Source organism: Pituophis catenifer, unplaced genomic scaffold (genome assembly GCF_029215685.1).
Source record: "Pituophis catenifer annectens isolate HBS135680 unplaced genomic scaffold, rPitCat1.0.hap2 SCAF_2, whole genome shotgun sequence".
NCBI classification, from domain to species: domain Eukaryota; kingdom Metazoa; phylum Chordata; class Lepidosauria; order Squamata; family Colubridae; genus Pituophis; species Pituophis catenifer.
This window is the reverse complement of record NW_027256882.1, coordinates 182455656-182479868: the sequence shown is the minus strand read 5'-3', so window position 1 is coordinate 182479868 and position 24213 is coordinate 182455656. Positions and strand designations below refer to the sequence as shown.

General features: G+C 39.4%; 1 protein-coding gene across 1 annotated transcript in view; it reads right to left on the bottom strand.

Annotated features, from left to right (window-relative positions):
- Window positions 1–24213, bottom strand: part of DOCK6 (dedicator of cytokinesis 6) — a 208460-nt gene that overhangs the window by 146746 nt on the left and 37501 nt on the right. Inside the window, exons 6-7 of the mRNA XM_070934460.1 lie at window positions 5722–5851; window positions 3165–3377 (exon numbers count right to left, since the gene is read on the bottom strand). Of these exons, the coding sequence (XP_070790561.1) occupies window positions 3165–3377; window positions 5722–5851 (343 nt within the window). The remainder of the gene's footprint in view (window positions 1–3164; window positions 3378–5721; window positions 5852–24213) is intronic.

Below are 24213 nucleotides of genomic sequence, written 5' to 3'. Positions count from 1 at the left end.
CATGTCCAGCTTGCCTTGATTCATGAATCTTGCATTCCAGGTTCCTATGGAGAAAAAATCTTTACAAGAGATGAAAAGAGATGAAAAGACTGAGCATTGACATCTTAGGAATCAGCGAACTAAAATGAACAGGAATGGATGAATTTAATTCAGAAGACCATCAAGTATACTACTGCGGGCACGAATCCCTCAGAAGAAATGGAGTAGCCTTCATAATCAATAAAAGAGTAGGAAAAGCAATACTGGGATACAATCCCCAAAATGACAGAATGATCTCAGTTCGAATCCAAACAAACCATTCAATATCACAGTAATCCAAGTCTATGCCCCAACCACTGGTGCTGAAGAGGATGAAATTGACCGGTTCTATGAAGCCCTACAACACCTTATAGAATTAACATCAAAAAATGATGTCCCTATCATCATGGGGAATTGGAATGCTAAAGTAGGAAACCAAAAGATAACCAGAATAACAGGCAAGTTTGGCCTTGGAGTACAAAATGAAGCAGGGCACAGGCTGATAGAATTCTGTCAAGATAATACAATGGTCATAGCAAACACTCTTTTCCAACAACCCAAGAGACAATTCTACACATGAACATCACCAGATGGTCAACACAGAAATCAAATTTACTATGTGCTCTGCAGCCAAAGATGGAGAAGCTCTATACAGTCAGTAAAAACAAGACCAGGATCTGACTGTGGCTCAGATCATGAGATACTCGTTGCAAAATTTAGACTTAAATTGAAGAAAGTATGGAAAAACACTAGGCCACTCAGGTATGAACTAAATCATATCCCTGATGAATATACAGTAGAGGTGACAAATAGATTTAAGAAATTAGATCTGATAGACAGAGTGCCTGAAGAACTATGGACGGAGGTTCGCAACATTGTACAAGAGGTAGCAACTAAAACTATCCCAAAGAAAAAGAAAGTCCAGAAAGCAAAATGGTTGTCTAAGGAAGCTTTGCAAATAGCTGAGGAAAGAAGGGAAGCGAAAGGCAAGAAAGAAAGAGAAAGATACACCCAGTTGAATGCAGAATTCCAGAGAATAGCTAGAAGAGATAAGAATGCATTCTTAAATGAACAGTGCAAAGAAATAGAAGAAAACAATAGAATAAGGAGGACCAGACAGCTCTTCAAGAAAATTGGAGATATGAAGGGAACGTTTCATGCAAAGATGGGCATGATAAAGGACCAAAATGGTAGGGACCTAACAGAGACAGAAGAGATTAGGTAGAGGTGGCAAAATTACACAGAAGAACTATAAAAGAACGAGCTTAACATTCCTGATAACTACGATGGGGTGGTCACTGAGTTCGAGCCAGACATCCTAGAATGTGAAGTCAAATGGGCCTTAGGAAATCTGAGCAACAACAAAGCTAGTGGAGGAGACAGTATTCAGCTGAGCTATTTAAAATCTTAAAAGATGATGGGGTAAAAGTGCTACACTCAATTTGCCAGCAAATTTTGAAAACTCAACAGTGACCACAGAATTGGAAAAGGTAAGTTTCCATTCCAATTCCAAAGAAAGGCAATGCCAAAGAATGTTCAAACTATCACATCATTGCACTCATTTCACATGCTAGTAAGGTTATGCTTAAAATCCTACAAGCTAGGCTCCAGCAGTATGTGGATCGAGAACTACCAGAAGTACAGGCAGGATTTTGAAGAGGCAGAGGAACTAGAGATCAAATTGCCAACATACGCTGGATCATGGAGAAAGCTAGGGAGTTCCAGAAAAACATCCACTTCTGCTTCATTGACTTTGCTAAAGCCTTTGACTGTGTGGATCACAACAAATTGTGGCAAGTTCTTAAAGAGATGGGAGTACCAGACCATCATATTTGTCTCTTGAGAAACCATATGCGGATCAAGAAGCAACAGTGAGAACTGGACATGGAACCACTGATTGGTTCAAAATTGGGAAAGGAGTCCGGCAAGGCTGTATATTGTCGCCCTGCCTATTTAACTTATATGTAGAGCACATCATGAGAAAGGGGGGGGGCTAGATGAATCAAAAGTTAGAATTAAGATTGCCGGGAGAAATATCAACAACCTCAGATATGCAGATGATACTACTCTAATGGCAGAAAGAGAAAAGGAACTAAAGAGCCTCTTGATGTGGGTGAAGAAGGAAAATGCAAAAGTTGGCTTGAAACTCAACATTAAGAAAACTAAGATCATGGCATCCAGCCCTCTCAATTCCTGGCAAAAAAATGGGGAAGAAATGGAGATAGTGACATATTTTATTTTCCTGGGCTCCAAGATCACCGCAGATGGGGACTGCAACCAAGAAATTAAAAGAGGCTTGCTCCTGGGGAGGAAAGCTATGGCAAATCTAGACAGCATATTAAGATGAAGATGAAACTCAAATACTTTGGCCACCTAATGAGAAGGAAGGACTTACTGGAGAAGAGCCTAACGCTGGGAAAGATTGAGGGCAAAAGAAGAAAGGAACGACAGAGAATGAGGTGGCTGGATGGAGTCACTGAAACAGTAGGCGTGAGCTTAAATGGACTCCAGAGGATGATAGAGGACAGGAAGGCCTGGAGGAACATTGTCCATGGGGTCGCAATGGGTCGGACACGACTTCACAACTAACAAAAAAAAAAATCAATCTGATTTCACTTGGTTGACCATAGCTAAGTACTGCTCTATAGGTTTTACAATATGCTGTAGTATGTCCTCTATTTAAAAAATATTTTAAAATGTTATATTTTTCTCTTTATCTTAATTAGTTATAACTGGTTATAACTGAATAAAGATTGGTTTGTTGATTAATTGTTACTTGAAGGAGTTATAATAACAAACAAGCAACTAAAAATAAGCAAGCATGACCTTGGGATGCAAAAATTGACCAATCCAAGGTTTCATAAAGAGAAAATGTAAGGTCATGCAAAGCCAGTTACCACCACTATTTTTGCCCACCAAGACTTACTGAAGATTGCTTCCCTTTGTTGTCAGAATCAATGGAAATAGAATCCCTTAAATCTTTGTGAAAACTCAGCAAAGACCACAGCATGGAAAAATAATCTACATAACCTGCTGCCTGTTCCTTTTGTGCAAACATGTGCATTTGTAGGCTCATGTGGCTCCCATCTGCTGTATCCTACCAGGTTCCATAGAAGGCTAAAGGGAATTTCAGTATCTCCACTCACTTCATCAGGGGCTGAGTAAAGGGTCAAGATCTCCTGATGCCGGTTCTTCTTGCGCAGCTCTTCATTACGGCGGTCAGTCTCTTCTATGGCAGTGCGCACCAGGAGTGAACGCAGTAAAAAGTCAGCGGCAGAGTTCTTCAGGTCAAAGATACTGGATGTCCAACTGCCTCGGGGCATATCTTCCAAGGAACCAGAGCAGCGCTTTATGTCATCCTGAAAGATAGATGGAGCAGCATTTGTTGTTAAGGCAACGGGGAATGTCTATGTACAGCCCTATAGAAGACAAATTTGCTGACAGCAAATTTAAAGAAGCATCTTGCAACTGAGCACCAATCCAGAGAGTTTGCTGCTCAGAATATATGCCAAGTGTTGCCTTTTTGCATGGAGACATCCTAACCAAGCTAGCATTGCTTATAGCTGACTTAGTCTTCTCTTCCAATATTAAGCAGACTACCAGCATATATGAAGTGAGGCAAGAGTTCATACTACAGTACTGAGGATAGATAGAAGACAGGGTCTCTTCTCTACTCTCCACCTTTGATGCAATCTAGTAATTTCCCCCCCTAATTTTGCATCTTAGATTTTGCAAATATCAAATACTACCCTTGTGAGTTTTAAAAATGGCTTTGAAAAGCTTCTTTTAATGTAATATTCCATGCCAAAAGTAAACAAGAAAAAAATTTAATAAACGTAACTGTATATATTATCTGGATCCTATTGTATCTTGAAAGTTAAATTATGAATTAAGAGAAGGTGAGGGTTAGGGTTTAATCCCTTCAAAAGCAACTGCATGTTTCAAGACACATTATGAATGGTAATGTGATCATTAAAGTGATAATGACAAATCGTGGAGAAGCACTTGTGCAAAGGTAAAGATCACTTGACATGGCCAACGCACTGCGGCCACTTTGCCGAGGGACAATTGACCATGGGATAAGAGTTATACTAATGTCAAAGAAATGGTGCTATAGAATCATTAAAGAAAGGATGCAAAAGGAGGAACAAAATGAAATGTGAATGACAAAAATTAAAATATTTTTAAAATTATTTTAAATAATTAAATTCAATTGTTGGATTGTCTGATGGTGAGTTGTCCCATGGAGATTTGGCCATGGCAAGTTGTCCCATCCTGTCCCTCAGCTTCTCTTTCAACTTTGCCTCTGGTTATTGAACTACTTTTATACCATATTTTGCCTGTCAATGGCTAAATTAAAATTCCATATTTTGAATTTGAATGTACATTAAATACATTAAACCTACATTGTAAGAAGTATATTTATGAAGATTTCCATGAACCAGATTAGTAATGAGGTTGTTTTTCAATTCAAAAGTTCAACTAACATGCAGAAGACTCCAAGGCCAATGAATTCAATTCAAATGTGAACATAGTTTTGGTCACACTCCATGCATTTTCTGCTTTTGCATCTTTGTTTTACTTTTAGAAAAAATGTGATTCTGATATTCAAAGGGTATGTGTGGAGGATTTGGTTTTCTTCAAAAGAACTGGGGAGAAATAGATTTAAGTATTTCGGTATCTGCTTTCAACCAGTGTGGATTAATTTCCCAATTTGCTTTTTGAACTCCCTGAAGGTTAAGAATGTGCTATTGCTTAGCACATTGTAAGCCGCCCTGAGTCTCCGGAGAAGGGCAGCATATAAATCAAATTAAAAAAAAGAAAAGAAAGAAAGCTGGCAAAGCCATTAAGGGAAATGATAGTACAGGTAGTCCATGACTTACAACCATTTGTTCAGTGACCATTCAACATTGCAATGATACTGAAGAAGTGACTTATGACCATTTTTCACACTTACGATCACTGCAACATCCGCATAGTCACTTGATAAAAGTTCAGACACTTGACACTGTCATGTATTTATGACAGTTGCAGTGTCTCGATGTCATTTTTGGCAACCTTCTGACAAACAAAGTCAATGGAGAAGTCACTTAAAAACCGTGTTACTAATTTAACAACTGCAGAGATTCACTTAACAAATATGGCAAGAAAGGTTGTAAAATGGAGCAAAACTCACCTAACTCTTGCTTAGCAATAGAAATTTTGGAGTCAATTGTGTTTGTAAGTCGAGGACTACTGTATACAGACTGTGCACTCCTGAATATGGCCTCACATTCCAGAACTGGCTTTAGATAAGGTTTGGGGTTTATGCATATGTTTTTGGCATAAAAACAAATCAACCGTGTTCTGAAAACTTGCTACGCTGCATGTATTTTAATCCTTTCTACAGCTTAATCCTAGATGAGGTAGGTTTACAGATGCAATAGCCAGATTTACAGGAACCTGAATTTCAAATCCATATGTTCAGAAAGGTCAGTCAGATCACAAGCTTTGATATAGCTGGGCTTACAACTTTCTCATCAAGGACATAAACCAAAGAGTGCACAGTGGAATTTTTCTGTGAATCAAGATACTCACTTGCTAAAGATTCTAGTGTGAATCTTACCTGTTCTTATGGCAGATGGATACTGTCCTCTCACCCACATTACATTAAAAAAATGGAAGGTTGCCAAATGAGTTGCTTTATATTCTCACTTGACTTACCGTATCCCCTTGATTGCTCCTCTCTTCAACTACTTCATCTAATTCAAAGACTTGCCTAGATAATCCTTTCTGCCTTTCTCTTTGTCTCTCAGCAGTAATGGCATTATACATGGTGCTCAATTTCTGGTACCTAAACAAAGGTAGAAAGAATAATGATATTACTCCTGTTGGAAATCTATTGATAGCATGAATGCAGAAAAGATTTAAAGGCATTAAATGCCTTCTAGATTAATTCATCTTTCTATCAATATTTGAGTGAACCAGGGGTGAAATCCAGCAGGTTCTAACAGGTTCTGGAGAACTGGTAGCAGAAATTTTGAGTAATTTGGAGAACCGGCAAATACCACCTCTGGCTGGTCCCAGAGTGGGATGGTAATGGGGATTTTGCAATATCCTTCCCCTGCCTTGCCCACCAAGCCACGCCCACAGAACCGGTAGGGAAAATTTTTGAATTTCACCCCTGGAGTGAACCATACAATTTCTTAAGAGTTCGGCTTTCTCTAAAACAAAATTATTTTCAACACTGGCATTAGAATTAAACTGGGTTTTTTCACATTTTTCATACAGATATTATTTTTATTATTATTATGTTTTTCCTTATATTTTGTCTTTGTTTCTATTGTTTTAATAATGTTCTCCGTTTTCACAGCCTGCAGCTGTGAGTGACATTGAGTTGGCCATGCCCACTCAATCACATGATGCCCACCAAGCCACACCCACAGAACCCAGTAGGAAAAAAAATTGAATTTACAGCAATTGCAGTCTTTCCACCTATTTACTGCATAGGGTCTGAGGTGGCTAAACTCAGAATCTGTCAAAGCCCACAACTACTTCTTTTTCGTCCCGCGACCTTACCTTCCTCCCACAGCTGGCTGCCAGGGAAGGCAAGCCAGGGCTGAGACATCGCCACTGGGCTCCCCACCAGCCCCCATTTGTTCGCCCCCCCTTGCCGCGAGTTGCACGCAGCCACCGCCTTTTTTTTTTTTGGTGCGAGAAGCCTCCCAGCCGCCGCCTCTTTGCCAACTGGAATTGAGCCAGCAGCGGTGGCTGGCTGCAGGCTTCTTGCACTGAAAACTATCAGCCTCTGCTCTTGAATGCACCGAAAAAGAGCTTCAGTTAATCCCGTTGTCACTATTACCGCCCTGTTCTTCGTGCTGGCCATGCATGTGCACCCATTGCCTACTGCACCGGACCGGGTTGCAATGGGATGCACGTGCACAGCTGATGTGAAGAACAGGACAGCAATAGTGGCGATGTGACTGACTGAAGGTCTTTTTTGGCGTATTCAAGCCAGCTGTGGGAGGAAAGTAAGGTCACAGGATGAAGAAAGAGGCAGTTGTGGGGGAGGAAGCAGGGAGATTAAGTAAAGGCCGGGACCTCTGAAGGAAAGGGAAGGGAGTGTGAACCAGACATGGTTGTCAACATTTTACATCGATCAACTACAGAATTCAGAGGGTTTCAATTGTTGCCCTACATTTCTGTAGAAACTGTTCTGAGAGCTTTTGCTGATAACTACTAAACAGATACTTTATAAAGAATGTTTATTTGAAGTATTATCTGCCAGCCAAAGGTAGGAAATTTAATAAAGGGGTATGGGAGCATATCTTTTGCAATCATATGTCTGTTATATCTGGACAAACACTACCATGGTAGCCTTCTCAAGACTATGAACTGTAAACATACTATAAACATATCAAAAATGCCTGGCCCATTTCCCCAGATGTCTCTTCAGAAATAAACAGTGTGTTGTCTGGCTACAGATTTTTTAGGAAATAATAATCAAAGTGTTTACAATAATATTCATTACATTGGTATTACTTCTATAATAATAGCAGTAATAATAACAATATTTGCTTGTCCATTTTAATAAACCTCCCTTGTATCATTAGTCCTTTTCTTTCTAAGTTAGTTACATTTCTAACTTCTGTTTTTATTATCTAACCATTGATAAAATGAGTCCCATGTTAAAAAGTATTCAGTGTCTTCCTTTTCCTTAATTGTAAGTGTTAGTCTATCAATTTCTGCACATTCTAATTTTTTTAAATCACATTTTCATCTGTAGGGATCTCTTCACTCTTCTATTGTTGTACAAATACAATTCTAGCTGCAGTTAACATATGTAAAATCAAATATGTATTCCCCTTGTTATATTTATCCAGTAAAATGCTCAACAAAAATATTTCTGGTTTTAAATCTATTTATTTTTGTCCAATATTTTTTTTACTTTTAGGCATGTCCACCACACATGATAATACGACCCAGGTATCTGATAACATTTCCAACATTTAGCAGACATGTCCCTAAACATCTTTGCCAACCTTGTGGATGAAAAATGCCATCTATAAAACATTTTATAAAGATTTTCTTTATATGCAGTAGACATTGTTAATTTATAGTTCCTATCCCACAATTTCTGCGATTTTTCTAACTCTATTGTATAACCAAAAATTTTAGCCCATACTATCATTGTCTCCTTTACTTGCTCACTTTCCATTTTGATACTTAGTAGATAGCTATATATTTTCTTTATTAATTTTTCATCTATCCCTGTTAATATCTGATCTAATTCTGTTAATTCTTTATAAAAACCATACATCTTTCTCATATCAAGATTGTATCTGCACTTGTGGCCATCATGCTATGTCACTCCTTTGACTACTCAATTCTTGTTTGGTTTTGAGTTCCCCCTTTTCATTCAAAATTTATTTTATTTTATTTTATTTTATTTTATTTTATTTTATTTGTATGCCGCCCTATCTCCTTAGACTCAGGGCAGCTCACAACAATAAAAACAAACCCAATAAAACATAAAATACATAAAAAATACATAATGTATAAATATAAATTTAGAACATATATTAAAGCCCATTAAAATAATCAAACCCCCTCAGTCCAGGTTGGGTGATGTAAACAACCATGTTTTTAATTCGCAGCGGAAGGTGCGAAGGTCAGGAGCCAACCGAAGCCCCAGGGGGAGTTGATTCCAAAGAGTGGGCACCCCCACAGAGAAAGCTCTGCCCCTGGGGATTGCCAGCTGGCATTGTCTTGCCAACGGCACCCGGAGAAGGCCCTCCCTGTGAGAACGTACCGGGCAATGGGAAGCTGTTGCTGGCTGCAGATGGTCCAACAAATATCCTGGGCCTAAGCCATATAGGGCTTTATAGGTCATCACTAGCACCTTGAATCTCACCCGGAGGGCAACCGGTAACCAATGCAAGTCGCGCAGGAGGGGTGTATGGTGGCTCCGTTGCCTGAGCCTGGGCTATCGACAGATGCAGACTCTGAGAGTGAGGGAGAGGAGTTGGCAAGGCCTCCCTCTCCAGGACCCTCCTCTCTGGCAATGCCTCCAGAGGACACCGAAGGCCAAGAGATAGGTCCAGAGCCAAGCACGTCCCCGCAGCCACAGGTGGACAGCGACGAAGGAGATAAGTGCTAGCTGGATCCTCGACAGCGGCGCAGGGAGAAGCATGCGCAGCAGAGGGGAAGGCGTGCCAGAGATTAGCTGAGTCACTGGACCACACCCCACAGGGTATAAATGTGGGTGTGGTGGCCAGTTCAGTTTGTGACGAGCAAAATCTAGAAATAATCCATGATCTTTGCGTTACTGGACTTCTGCCTGCCTTGTCGGACTGCATTTAGACTAATCCTTGTATTGCTGAAACTTTGCCTGCTTTATCGGAATGCTTGGTCTAATCTTTGTTTTGTGTGAGTAAAGTCTGAATTGGCAGCTAGCCACTGGGTTGCTGCCAGCTTTATCTTCAAAGACTTTGTCGTGTGTCTTATTAACTCCGGGCCGTCTGTGGGGGTGCGTGTGTGGGACGGGGACAGAACAGGGTGTAACATGGGAGTATCGGGACCCTCCCATCACAACCCGCACAGCCACATTCTGCACCAGCTGAAGCCTCCGAGTGGTCCTCAAGGGCAGCCCCAGGTAGAGAGCATTACAGTAGTCAAGACAGGAGGTGACTAGCACATGAGTAACTGTGCGTAAAGCATCTCGGTCCAAATAGGGACGCAACCATAAAATCTGGGCATACGCCCCCCTGGTCACGGCTGTTATGTGATCATCTAAACTCAACCGTGAATCCAGGAGGACACCCAAGTTGCATGCTCTGTCTATGGGGGGTAAAACTTCACCCTCTATAGCCAGCGATGGAACCTCTCCATCAGATCAAGATGCCAGTACCCACAGCCACTCAGCCTTGGCAGGGTTGAGCCAAAGCCTGTTCCTCACCATCCAGACCTGTACCGCTTCCAGGCACCGGGACATCACGTCGAGGGCATCACTGGGCTGGTTCGGGGTGGATATAAAAAGCTGGGTATCATCAGCGTACTGATGATACCTCACCCTGAAACCATGGATGATCTCCCCCACCGGTTTCATATAAATGTTGAACAGAAGGGATGAGAGAACTGACCCCTGCGGCACCCCACAAGTGAGGGGTCTTTGTACTGTCTTTGTATCTTGTAATTTTTTCCATATTAATAATATTTGGGTGTATCAGTACCTCCATTGTGGAGAGGCAGACTGGTATTTTCAAATAATGTTGTTCTTTAATTTTTACCCATACTGATAGTAATGCATTTCTAATATAACATCTTTGGAAATAATTATGTATTTTATTTTTCCCATACCATAAGAATGCATGCCAACCCAATTGGAGATCATGTCCCTCCAAAATTAATAATCTTTTATGCCTCAAACTAATCCATTCTTTCACCCATGTACAGTAAGTACCAAGACCTGATAGTACAAATCCCAATCTGGCAGCCCAAAACCCTCTCTGATTTTAGAATCCTGCAGCATTTCAAACTTATTCTTGCTTTTTCCCCTTGCCAAATATATCTCAATATTATCTTATTTAATTTTTCAAAATATTTTTTCCAGCTTTATCGGAATAGTTTGAAATAAATACAATAATCTTGGCAAGATATTCATTTTTAAAGTAGCTATTCTTCCTGTCAGCGACAGTTGCAGGTTTTTCCATTTCTCCAGATCTATTTTAATTTGTTGAATCAGCTTATGATAATTATCTTTAATGGTTGCACATCTTGCTGTTAGTTAAATTCCTAAGTATTTAATTTTCTTAATTACCATATTTTTTGGAATATAAGATACACTTCCCCCCAACCCCCCCCCCAAAAAAAAAGTGGGTGGAAAAGTCTGTACGTCTTATACAGCAAATATTGCAATGGGGGGAGGGGGTTTTGTGCAGTGCTGATCAGCTATTTTAGAATGGAATGTGACGGCTAACAGGTTGCAGTAGCGACGGCGAATAGACCATGGTGGCGGAAGCAAATGGGCTGCCACGGCAAATGAGCCACAGCAGCAAACAGGCTGCAGCTAATGAGCCAGAGGCAGATCTTTTTTTTTCTTGTTTTCCTTCCCAAAAGCTAGGTGTGTCTTATAGTCCGGAGCATTTTATAGTATGAAAAATACGGTATCTGAATATTGATCCTCTTCATTTTTTCTGTGTCTCTGTAAGATTTTTGACTAAAATTTTAGATTTTTTCTTATTTATTTTCAGTCCTGCAACTTCACCATATTCTTCTATTTTTTTTAATTAATTTGGGTCCAGTTTCTTGTGGGTCTTCTAATATGAGGACCAAGTCACCTGCGAATGCCTGTATCTTATATTTTTCTTTTTTTTATTTCCATATCTTTTATTTCTGTGCCTTGTCTAATATTTCTATTTAACACTTCCAATGTCAGTATGAATAATAGAGGGAACAATGGACATCCTTGTCTTGTGCCTTTTTTCATTTTAAAGTTCTCTGTCATGTCCCCATTTACAATCACCTTTGCCATTTGTTTATGATACATTGCCTTAATCATATTAATAAATCTCTCACCAAAGTCCATATATTTTAGTTGTAATAACATGAATTGCCTTAAGCATTATCAAATGCTTTTCCTTTTCATAGGAGAATTCAATCTATTTATATTAATTGACAATAATTTTATTTCTTCTTCCATCGCTTTATTTATAAATAGGTCTTGTCATTCTAGTTGCTCTTATTTCTCTGTTCTTTTATCCTTGCTCCTTCTCGTTCTTCTTTCTTTTTGCTCCGTTTCACTTCCTTCTTGTTGCATATTTCCTGTTAATTCCTCTTATCTTTTATTATCTATTTCCTCTCTTCTCCCTTTTTCCTCATATGAACCAAAATGATGATCATAAAATTCCGCTGTTTTGTCTATTGAATTCAGTGTGTCTTTTTTCAGTCCAGATCACCAATATTCCCTCAGGTATCGGCCATCTGAAGTTTACTTCATGTTTAATCAATTGTCTTGTCAAAAATTGGTATTTTTCCTTATTTCTCTCACTTTTCTAGGTACCTGTTTCAGGACTACTATTTATCCTCTTGTATTTCAACGATTCCTCTCTTGCTCTTTGAAATATTTCCGCTCTTATTACCTTCTTAAGAAATCTCACATGTACTTCTCTAGGAAGCTTATTCCTTCTCGCATAGCTTGTATATATTCGGAGTATTTGTCCATCCCAGCTAGCATCTCCTGCTTGCTCACCTCCAAGGTGTCTGCCAACAACTCTGCCATTATATCAGCAAGATCTTCCCTTTTTTCTTCCTCAATGTTCTGAAATCTCAGGAAATATTCAGCTTTCTCCATCTCCAGAATAATTACTGTTCCCTCTAGATCAGTGGTGGCAAACCTATGACACACATGAAAGAGGTGGCACTCAAGAGCTCTCTCTGTGGGTACACGCGTCTTCGCCCCAGCCCAGTTCCATCGTGCTTCTCTGTCGTATTTCTTGCCATCGTTTGCAGGGAAATGAAAGTTTGTGAAATTAAAAAAAAGTTCACTCAATCAATTCCAACTTCTTGCAAAAGAAAAAGATGTCATGAAGTTGGAATTGATTAATTGATTTTTTTTTTAGTCTCACAAACTTTCGTTTCCCTGCACCTGATGGTGAGAAACGCAACAGAGAAACGCAATAAAGCTGGAGATCAGGTAGGCAAAGATATGCTTGGGGCAGGTGTCAGCAATCTGCGGCTCCAGAGCCACATGCAGCTCTTTCATCCCTCTGCTACAGTTCCCTGTTGTCCTGTCGCAGCACAGAGATGAAAGAGCTGTCGCCTGGTCACGGCGATGTATTTGTCATTTTGAACTATCTAAAGGGATTTAAAAGAAATAAACAACAATAATTCACAATACCAATATATTTCACAATCCCCAACCACCTCATCTTTCCACTTTTAAAATATTTACCAAAATCAATCCACCATAAAGTTCCCTCTTTTCTTTCCTTTTCTTGTTCTCAGCCATCAACCAACTTCACAACTCTTTACCGTTATAATCTACAAGGTTAGTCTGTGTGTTCATTCAAGGGTTTCTTCAAAAACTGTTCTCTTCTTCTCTTAGGAGATAGTATTCATAATCCACAGAGGCCCACCAAAACCCCAATGTCTTACATACCACAAAGTCTTGCAGATCTTGCAGATCACCAAGAAAGAAGAAATACAAAAGTCTTCCATTTAGACTGAGAATAAATCCATGCTATTTCCCAGCTTCAGTTTGCTCAATCTATTTATAATCCATAGAGATTAAGAGAGCTCCAATGTTTCTGCATCTGCAGAAAATCGCCCAGCAGCCCTGTTTAGAGTGACCCGCTCCCTCCTTAATCAGGGAGTGAGGGAGGACCTCTTGCAGGGCTGTGCTGAGGATTTTGCACAGTTTCTGCAAGATAAAATCACTCAGATTCGGACTGGGTTGGACTCCAACTGGACAGAGTCCGTTGAGGTGACGGGGGCTAGTCTTGGTGGAAACATCTGGGTTGAGTTTGAGCCTGTTTCGCTGGATAACGTGGACAGGATTATGGGTAGGCTGGGGTCCTCCACGTGTTTATTGGACCCTTGTCCCTCCTGGCTAGTTTTGGCAGCCAGAGAGGTGACTGGAGACTGGATCCAGGCTGTTGTCAATGCTTCGTTAAAGGAAAGGGTCTTCCCCACTGCACTCAAAGAGGCAGTGGTTCGACTTCTCCTCAAGAAGCCTAACCTGGACCCTGATGTTCTTAACAACTACCGTCCAGTCTTCAACCTTCGCTTTTTAGCGAAGGTTGTTGAGTCCGTGGTGGCACAGTAATTCCCGCAATTCCTGGAGGAAACAGACTACCTTGATCCTTACCAATCTGGTTTCAGGCGTGGCCACAGCACAGAAACGGCATTGGTCACCCTAGTAAATGATCTCTGGCGGGCCAGGGATGGGGGTTGTTCCTTCATCCTGGTCCTTCTTGACCTCTCAGCGGCTTTCGATAACATCGACCATGGTATCCTGCTGCAGCGGCTCAGGGGGATGGGGTTAGGAGGCACTGTTTTACAGTGGTTCTTCTCCTCTCTGGTAGCCTGCAGTCTGTTTGGGCGGGGGGTCAGGGATCCTCCCAGAGGCCTCTCACTTGTGGGGTGCCTCAGGGATCGGTTGTCTCCCCTCTGCTCTTTAACATCTACATGCAACCGCTGGGTGAGATCATTCATGGTTTTAGGGTGAGGTATCATCAATATGCTGATGATACTCAGCTTTACATCTCCACCCCTGACCACCCTAGAGATGCCCTTTCCGTGATGTTCCACTGCCTGGAAGTGGTGTGGGTTTGGATGGGGAGGAACAGACTTAGACTCAACCCTTCCAAGACTCAGGCTGTGGATGCCGGCATCCCAGGATCTGGAGGTTCCATCTTTAATGATCGTGGGAGAAACTCTTGCTCCCTCCGATAGGGTCCACAACTTGGGTGTCCTCCTGGATTCTCGGCTGTCCTTAAGGACCATCTGACGGCCGTAGCTAGGGGGGCCTTCGCACAGGTGCATCTTGTGCGCCAGTTGCGCCCTTTTCTAGACCGGGATGCCCTCGCCAGGTCACTCATGCCCTCGTTACCTCTAGGTTGGACTACTGTAACATCCTCTACATGGGGCTGCCCTTGGGATGCGTCCGGAGGCTCCAGCTAGTCCAGAACACAGCCACGCGGGTAGTTACGGGGGCGTCTAGATACTCCCGTGTAACATCTCTCCTGCATGAGCTGCACTGGCTGCCGGTGGTGCTCCGGATATATTTCAAGGTGCTGATGCTCACCTATAAAGCCCTTCATGGCTTAGGCCCGGGGTACTTGCAGAACCATCTCCAGCCGCTCTCCCACTGTCCTGTGCACTCTCACAGAGTCGGCCTCCTCAAGGTGCCATCGGCCAAACAATGTCAGCTGACGGCCCCCAGGAGGAGAGCATTCTCTATGGGAGCCCCAACCCTCTGGAATGGATTGCCCACCGAGCTCAGGACAGTCCCCGACCTTCTTTCCTTCCGTCGCAAGCTGAAGATGTGGCTCTTCTGTCAACTCAACTGATCCATTTGGGGGTACACTGTCATAATTTTAAACTGTTTTTGATAGGGTCACTAATTTTAATTTTATTTCATTGTGATTTGTATTGGAATTTGTCATTTTGTAAGCCGCCTTGAGTCCCTAGGGAGAAAGGTGGCATATAAATCGCAATAATAAATAAATAAATAAATAAATAAATAAATAAATAAATAAATAAATAAATAAATTAAAAAAAATTACAATGTTTCCACTTCAATTGTCCAATATAAACAATTTGCAGGTGCTGGTAGCTTGCTTGTTACTTGTAGCAGACAATCTAATCAGCTGCAGACGGTCAAGGACAGTTCATTTCACTTTCACTCTCTAGATGTCTTTCTCCAGCTGTAGGTGTTGCCTATTTCTCTCCCTTTTCTCTCCTTTTTAAGTTCTATATCATATTGCCCAATCCAGAACTTTTTAGGGATTCCAGGAGTCAAAATTTCATATTCTAAAATGTTTTTTAGTTCAGTTAGTATTGTAAAACCACCAGTCCAGTTTTCCTAACTTAATTTCTCTCAGAAAATTCTCCTCTTCTGGATCTGTTAACATCTCACAGGCTTAATTGCTGCTATTCTTGAGGGGTGGAAAGCAAAAACTCCACCTCCTCTTCTTGGGTCCCACTTTCAGCAAGGCATGCTAATGGGGCAAATTCCTCAAGAGAAATTGGAAAAATCTCACCAGATTCAACCACACTGTTCTCCAATTCTTCTTTGTTGCTTCTTCGGTCGGGCTGTCACAGCCTCGGTCAGGCATGCAATGGCCGTCTTTTTCTCACCGCCAGTTTAAGCACTTACTCCTGATTAAACAAGGAGTTTGTGATCTCCTTTTGATCGACGGAGTGTCCTCTCTATCTTCGTCAACCCCTCCAATGTGACTTTTGAGCCGGAAGGACCTCCTTGTGGACAGAATTTGGTGGATTTTCACGGAGCCCTGTGAAACCACACCGTATCGCCATGATGTCGGCTCTCAAGTCCTCAAATTGTGAGACTTTTGAAAATTTCTAAGTAGAGTGGATTATAAATACCAGGAGTTATCATCGAAACTGAAGAGTTGACTATGTAGCTTAAGAAGACAGAAGGAAATCTGATGGATCACCTAGGATCATAAATGTTATCTGAATGACTGCTTAAGAGGTGAAAGAAGAAAAAAAATTAAAAATTAAAAATTTGGGAGGGAGAATTTAGAAGGATAAACTGGCCTGTTGAGGACTATAAAGAACTATAAATATTGTGTATCCTGAGGAATAATTTTGGGACTGAATAAACTGTTTCAATATTGGCTTTTTGGTGTTACACATAACTGAGATTTTGAGATTTATTTATTTTTTTAAATTTGATTTATTTTTTTAATACAATTTTATTGATTTTTTTTACACAAATAAAATATAGTAACAATTATGTTTAACATCGGATTCGCAGTGTTTATACATATATACATGAGTAAGTGTCTGGTGTCATTTATACTATACATTTCTAATTAATTTCTGCACCTTTTATTCCTTCCTTAATTCTATCATTTATCCATTCGTACCATCTTCCCCACACAGTATCATAATCAGAATTTTCATCGTCATTTATCTCGTGTGTTAATTTACTTATCTCTGCACACTCTAATATTTTATTAATTATAAGGTCATCTGGTGGTAGGTCTTTCTTTTTCCAGTATTGAGCGTATGCTAGTCTGGCAGCTGTAGTTATGTGTATTAGGAGGTGGACCTTTTCCTTTCCATACCCTTTCTTTACCATTCCCAGGAGAAATATTCAAATCAATTTCTTCTTTAAGTATGTCTTTCAACCATCTCCGAATTTTGCTCCAGTACCTTTTTGCTTCGGGGCATGTCCACCACATATGAAAGAAGGTGCCATGACCATGGCCACATTTCCAACAATTTGGCTGCGCATTGGGGAACATCTTTGCTAGTCTTGCAGGTGCTAAATGCCACCTATGAAGCATTTTGTAATGATTTTCCTTATATGTGGCTGCTCTAGTTAATTTATAATTTTTATTCCAGGCTTCTTCCCATTCATTGAAGTTCAAACTGTGTCCAATATTTCTCTCCCAAGCTCTCAATTGGTTTCTGATTATATCCTCATCTCTGTCTTCATCTAATAAATAATTATACAGCTTGGCCAACGCTTTTTTCCCTGGTCCCATCAAAATTTTGTCTAATCCATTATATCCTAATTCTAAGCCATATTCATCTTTATCTTTCTGGTATCTTGATTTTATTTGCAGATAAGTCCACCAATCTAAGGTTATACCTTGGTCTCTCAGAGCTTCATTTGATTTAATGTTTCCCCCTCCATCGACGATGTCTTTATATCTGCACAATTTCTCCATTCCCCACCTGTTGGGGTAAATCATTGCCTCTACCGTGGAAAGCCAGTTTGGGACTTTTGAATAGTATCTCTGCCTAATCCCCACCCACGTTTGTATTAGGGAGTCCCTGATTTTATGCCTGTGGAAATAGGTTTTCTTTTTATTGTCTTTGTCCCATAGATATGCATGCCACCCTTTCTGTAGGTCGTGTCCTTCTAACACTAAGATTCTCTTATTCTCCAAGGTGATCCAATCCTTTATCCATATCAACTTTGCTGCTCTGTAATACATTTCCCAATTTGGGAGTCCAAGTCCTCCCACATTCCTTTTTTCCTGTAGAATGTTAAGTGAGATCCTTGATTTTTTTTCCCTCCCAAACAAATTCCCTAATGGTCTTATTTAAATCTGAAAAAAAAAAATTCTCTAAAATTACTGGTAAATTTTGATATAAAAATAAGATTTTGGGGAGGATGTTCATCTTAATTGCCACAATTTTGCCTATAAGTGATAATTTGATCTTTTTCCATCTATCCAGATCTTGTTTTAATTTATTAATTAATGGAGTATAATTATCTTCTTTTAGAGATGAACACCTTTTGGTTAGCCAAATTCCTAAGTATTTTATTTTTGGGACAACTTGTAGGCCCAAAGTTTCTTCTATCTCTTTCTTCTGTGTCTCAGTTACATTCTTAGTAAGTATTTTGGTTTTAGATTTGTTCAATTTAAAGCCTGCCACCTCTCCATATTTACCCAATTCCTCTAATACTTTTTGTCCAGATATTAATGGATCTTCTAATATTAGCGCCATGTCATCCGCAAAGGCTTGCGTTTTATAAATCTCTTTTCTAATTCTTAGGCCTTTGATTTCCTCGTTGTTTCTAATGTTTCGTAGCAAAACTTCCAGAGCCAAAATGAATAATAGCGGTGACAGGGGGCAGCCTTGCCTTACTCCTTTCTTGATTTGAAAAATTCTTGTCCTGTCTCCATTTACTAGAATGCTCACCCTCTGATTGTCATAGATAGTTTTTATCATTTTTTCGAAGTTTTGCCCGAATCCCATTATTTTAATTTGCTTGGTCATAAAATTCCAATTTAGATTGTCGAATGCCTTTTGGGCATCCAAAAAAACTAAGGCCAACTGCTTTTCTGGGTGTTCTTCATAGTATTCTAGAGTATCTAGTACAATTCTCAAATTATCCCTAATTTGTCGTCCCGGGAGAAATCCATTTTGGTCTTTATGAATCCAATTATTTAATATTTTTTTGGTTCTTTCTGCCATTATACACATAAATAGTTTGTAGTCAGTGTTTAGAAGCGAGATCGGTCTATAATTTTGGATTTTTTTTTGGGTCGGCACCTTCTTTCGGCAGCAGTGTAACATGAGCTTCCCTCCATGAGTCAGGAATTTTTGAGCCCGTCAAAACCTCATTGAAAATTTCCATTAATTTGGGTTGTAGAATTTCTTCCAATTTTTTGTATATTTCTCCTGGGAATCCGTCTGGGCCAGGTGATTTGTTGTTTTTGAGTTTGGAAAGGGCTTTTTTGAACTCTTCGGTTGTTATCTTAGCGTTTAGCATCTCCTTCTCTTCCTCCGTTATTTGCGGGAGCTCCGCCTTTGCCAAGTATTGATCTATTTTTTCCTCCGAGGTCTCCTCTTCTTTGTATAGGGATTCATAGTACTCTCTCGCTCTTTCTAGTTTATCTTCTTCTTTATTTAAGAGATTTCCCTCCGCATCTTCTAATATCTGGATTGTCCCTTTTTCATTTTCCTTTTTTAATTTATAGGCCAGCCACCTGCCCGATTTATTTGCGTTCTCAAAATAGTGCTGTTTTGTTCTTTTTATTTTTTGGGCTAGCTCTTCTTGATCTAGAATGTTTAATTTATGTCTCCACACCATCCAATTTTCTTTTGCTACAGTATCTCCAGGCATTTTCTGGAGTTTCCTTTCTGCTTCATCTAGATGTTTGATGAGATCTTCCCTGGATTTTCTTTTTAATTTGTTTTTATATGCAGTGTAAGATTTTATTACCCCTCTCAGGTAGGCCTTCATTGTGTCCCATACTATTTCGCGGGGTGTCCCTTGGTTCTCATTTTCTCCGAAAAAAGTCTTTATTTCTCCTTTCAATTTTTCTACACACTCTTTGTCACATAATAGTTTTGTATTGAACCTCCATCTCTGTTGTTTCTTTCTCTTTACATTTCTCCATTTTATTTCCAGGGGATTATGGTCTGCCCAGATGTTTGGGCTAATTTCTGCCATCTCTATTTCTAACCCCAGCGTCCTGGTAACCCAAGCCATATCTAATCTTGACCATGACTGTTGCGAGTTGGAATAGAATGTAAATTGTCTTTCGCTTGGGTGCAAAGTTCGCCATATGTCAATTAAATTCATTTCCTCCACCAAATCGAAAAAGGCTTTTGGTAGAGTCACCCTTTTGTTTTTGTTCATTTTGTTGCTTTTATGATCGTTATCTGGGTCTACAATTCCATTAAAATCACCTATCATGCAAATTTCATTGTATTCCATATTCCCTAATTGTTCACGTAGCTTTTGAAAAAATTCTCCTTGTTTTTTATTTGGAGCATAAATACCCACTAGTAACATTTTAGAGTTTTCTATCGTAACTTCAACCATAAGTATTCTACCCTTTGTATCATTATATATCAATTCTGCTTCAATTCCTTTTTTAACATAAATTGCTACCCCTCTCTTTCTTTTTTCTGCTAATGAGGTAAATAGTTTACCATATGTTAAACTCGACATTTGCCCTCATCCTTTTTTATATGGACCTCCTGTAGGCAGATTATATCCATATTTTGTTTTGCTAGCTTTGTAAGTGTTAATTTCCTTTTTTTACTATCGTTTAAACCATTGACATTTACTGAGATTAGTTTCAGATCCTTCATTCCTGTTTTCCTTGCTCGGTTTTAGTTCTTGTTTAGTCTTACGGCTCTTACTGGTCTTGTTTTTTTCTCCTTGGCTTCTTCTTCGGTCTTCTTCTCCTCTGCAGTTTCTTCCTCTTCTAGATTTGTCGCCTCTATTTCCTCCTTACTACTTTGTTCTTCTTCTGCACCCCTTAACTGATTGAGAAAGTCTTGTGCTGTGCTCAAGCTATCTATTTTTATTTTTCTCCCCTGCCAGGAGATTAGCATCCCCTCTGGCAGGAGCCATCTGAATAATATATTTCTTTTGTTCAATTGCACAGCCAAAAATCTGTAGCCTTTTCTCACCTCCCTCACTCTTCTCGGAATCTGTTTTAGTATTATCACTTCTTTTCCTCTGTATGTTATTTGTCCGTCCCTCGCCATATTGTATAAGATGTCTTTTACTTTTTTTCTTGCGAATCTAATGTGGACTTCTCTGGGGAGCCTATTCCTCCTCGCATAGTTTGTTTGGACTCTATAGACATCGTCCAGTTCTCTAATAATCTCACGTTTGTCTTGTTGGAGTACTTCTGCAATTAGTTCCGCCATCTTCTCTCCCAAATCCTCGTCTTTATCTTCTTCCACATTTTGGAAGCGCAAGTAAAACGACGCCCTATCCATCTCTAATTGTATTAATGAATCTTCTAGTTCCTTATTTTGCATCGTCAACGTTTGATCTACCATGTCCAGCTTCTTCTCATTTTGTTCTATTTTTTGCTCCGCCTTCTGGATCCTTTGTTCGTTGTTCGAGATTGAGACTTGAATCTCATTCATCTTCTGGTCCAGTTGGTGGATATCTGTTTTTAGTTCGGTGTGGTTATTGGACATTTTTTCCTGCATGGCCATCATCGTTTCTTGGATTAATGTCAATGTTGATTGTACTGTTAGTAGTGTTGGTGTTGCTATGGCCTTGTCCGTTTTTTGTAATCCTTCCGTTGATTTTTGGGTAGCCGGGGAGGTCATGGATATAGTGGGGTTCGAGGGGGTCTTCTTCCCTGTTTTCAGGATCGTTGATGACATGCTCGTCATTTCTTTCAAGATTATTTTTTGTTCTCTAATTATTTTCTCGATATTTCTCCAAATTTTCATACACTGGCTGTCACCTTTTTTTTATACTTCTTCAAAGTATGGGGGGGAGATTTTTTATCAATCAATTTCTATTTATCAATCTATATCACTTCCAATCACTGTCTTAGATAAACTTAACAATCAATATCAATTTATCAATCTACATCACTTCCAATCAATGTCTTAAGTGAATAACAAGAGTTGATTTATAACTTATAATTATATAATTATAATAGTAGTTAATTGGTGTATTAAATAGTAATTGATTAATAGGAGCTTATTTCTACTTATTAGTAGTTAATTCAAGACCTAGTAGTTCAAATCACAATAACTCAATAACTCCTAGGTAAATCTATGATCTATAACTAAAATTCTTATGTCTAAATTTCTGCTTAAAAAGAGTTATTAATTCAAATTTCTATACTTCTGATTACCAATAAGTTAATATATGTGGGTATTGTAATTCTAATATAACAATATATCAATGTATGAGAATAATATTTGTACAGGTAAATGTAAATAAATATAATCAAATGCAATTAAATAGTTGAATAAATAGGTATAAATCTAATAAACTCTATAAGAATATATCTTGTATATAAGCAATTAATTTAGAGATCTACGCTTCTTGTTAATAACAGTGTTAATATGCAGAGAATCAAAATATTAAAGAAGGATTTTTCAGAAAAAAGAGGGAAAAGGGGGAGAAAATATCCAAGTTTTAGTTGGGGGCAAGCAATATTTTTCCAAAAGCAAAGGGGTGGTATTCTTTCTCACTCAGCCACCAGTCTCCTCCAGTCCTTTCTTCTTCCCACGTTTACTTTGCCACTGTCAAAACTCTATGGTAAGCCTCGAAGCTAGATCGTCTCTGTGCCTGTCCTTTTCAGTTTGCTCTGTCAGACTTCTTCAATGGCTGCACTTCCTGTTCTCTGGCACAATTGGATAAAGTCCAATCTCCAACTTAGTTCACCTTTCTGCTTTAACCAGCAAATAGAGAAAAAAGAGTTCTTCTGGATTCTTTTAGCTTCCTTACTCCCTATGCCCACCGATCCTCTTCTTGCGCAGGCAATTTAGCGTCCTCGATTTCTTGTTCTCTGCGCCGGCTTGTCGAGCTCCGTGATCTTTCAGACTATTCTCCACTCTCCGTCGCCGCTCTTTTCCATTTAAGCCCTTCTCGCCCGACTCCGCCGGCCCCTTCCTGATGTTCACTCTCACGTAGGCAGGGAGGACACGGTTCAATCTCGACACTGCAGCCTCCGATCTTCCTTGCTTCCCGTCTGGCTGTCAGCTACCACAGCTTCGGGTCAGCCATTGAAAGGCTGACTTCACACGCGTCGGTTTGACAGAGCCGCCCAGTTTTGCGAGAAGTGTTTGCACTTCACTTTCTCGCTCACCCGACTCTCTCTATTGTCCGTGGGGCTCTCCAGGACCCGCGCCCCCGAAGGGATCCCCAAAACGCGGTGACAAACAGTGTTGAGGAGTGGCGATCACTCACTCAGCACCATGTCGCTGCAGCTCGCCAACCAGAAGTCTTTTTTTAAATTTGATTTATATGCCGCCCTTCTCCGGAGACTCAGGGCGGCTTACAATGCGTTAAGAGATAGCCTTCATACTTTTGTATATTTATACAAAGTCAGCTTATTGCCCCCACAAACTGGGTCCTCATTTTACCTACCTTAGAAAGGATGGAAGGCTGAGTCAACCTTGAGCCTGGTGAGATTTGAACTTACAGTAATTGCAGACAGCTGGTGTTAATCACAATGCTTTTAGTCTGCTGAGCCACCAGGCCCTTTTGCTATACTCTAGATTATAGAGTAATTTTTTGATCCATTAAAATAAGGCAAAATGTTTCAACAGCAAAAAATAAGTGTATTTCAAAAAGAAATATTATTGTTCAAAGTATGCATGAAACTATAACAAGGAACCATAGGGAGATAAAGGATCTGATACATGATATGGTTGTGAGGCCAGAAAACTCTAAGCAAATGACAATGAAAAATGAACAAGAAACCCAGGAAATAGAGGAGAAAATAGAAAGAACAGAGGAAAGGATAAAGCAGATAAAACAACAAATGAAACAAGAAGACAAGGAGAAGAAAAAGACAATAAAACATTATGAAATAGTTCAGGCAGATTATACATTATGAGATCAAAAAATGGAAGTGGATAAACAGAAAGACATTCCTGAAGTGAGGATAGAGTCGCTGATAGGCGTATTGAAGGTTTGGCAGTGAGCGATAGATGTAGAGACAGATGAAATACTTAGATCAAATATGAATGATGCATGGAGATACAAAATCCCAAGGGAGGAATATGGAAGACATGCCAAAAAATCAACAAGAATTGAAATATTAAAATGGGCAAGAGATGAAGGATAGAAATAGAATATTTCCTAATATAAGGTTTGTTCCATTAAGAATTAGAATAGAGAAACTAGAAAGGGGTGGAAATATTATTATGCATATTCCTATAAAATATTTTAAAATTAATATGTAGATGTAAAGATTAGATGTTGAAAGATGATTTTACTATGTATACTTAAATAATATCACTATTGTTATTAATATTTTGTATTAAAATATTGAATAAATGATGAAGGATTATATAAATGGTGGAGCAAATACTAACGTTAATAACTTTAATTTTAATATTTATATTATTATAATTAGGTATTATTAATGTAACTAATATTATCAATATTACCACTATTATTATGTATCAAAACTAATGATACCCAGATGCCACACTGTTCATGTATTTAATACGTATATATATTTAAAAATTTAAAAAATAGTTCGTTCAAGGCATAAATTTTAC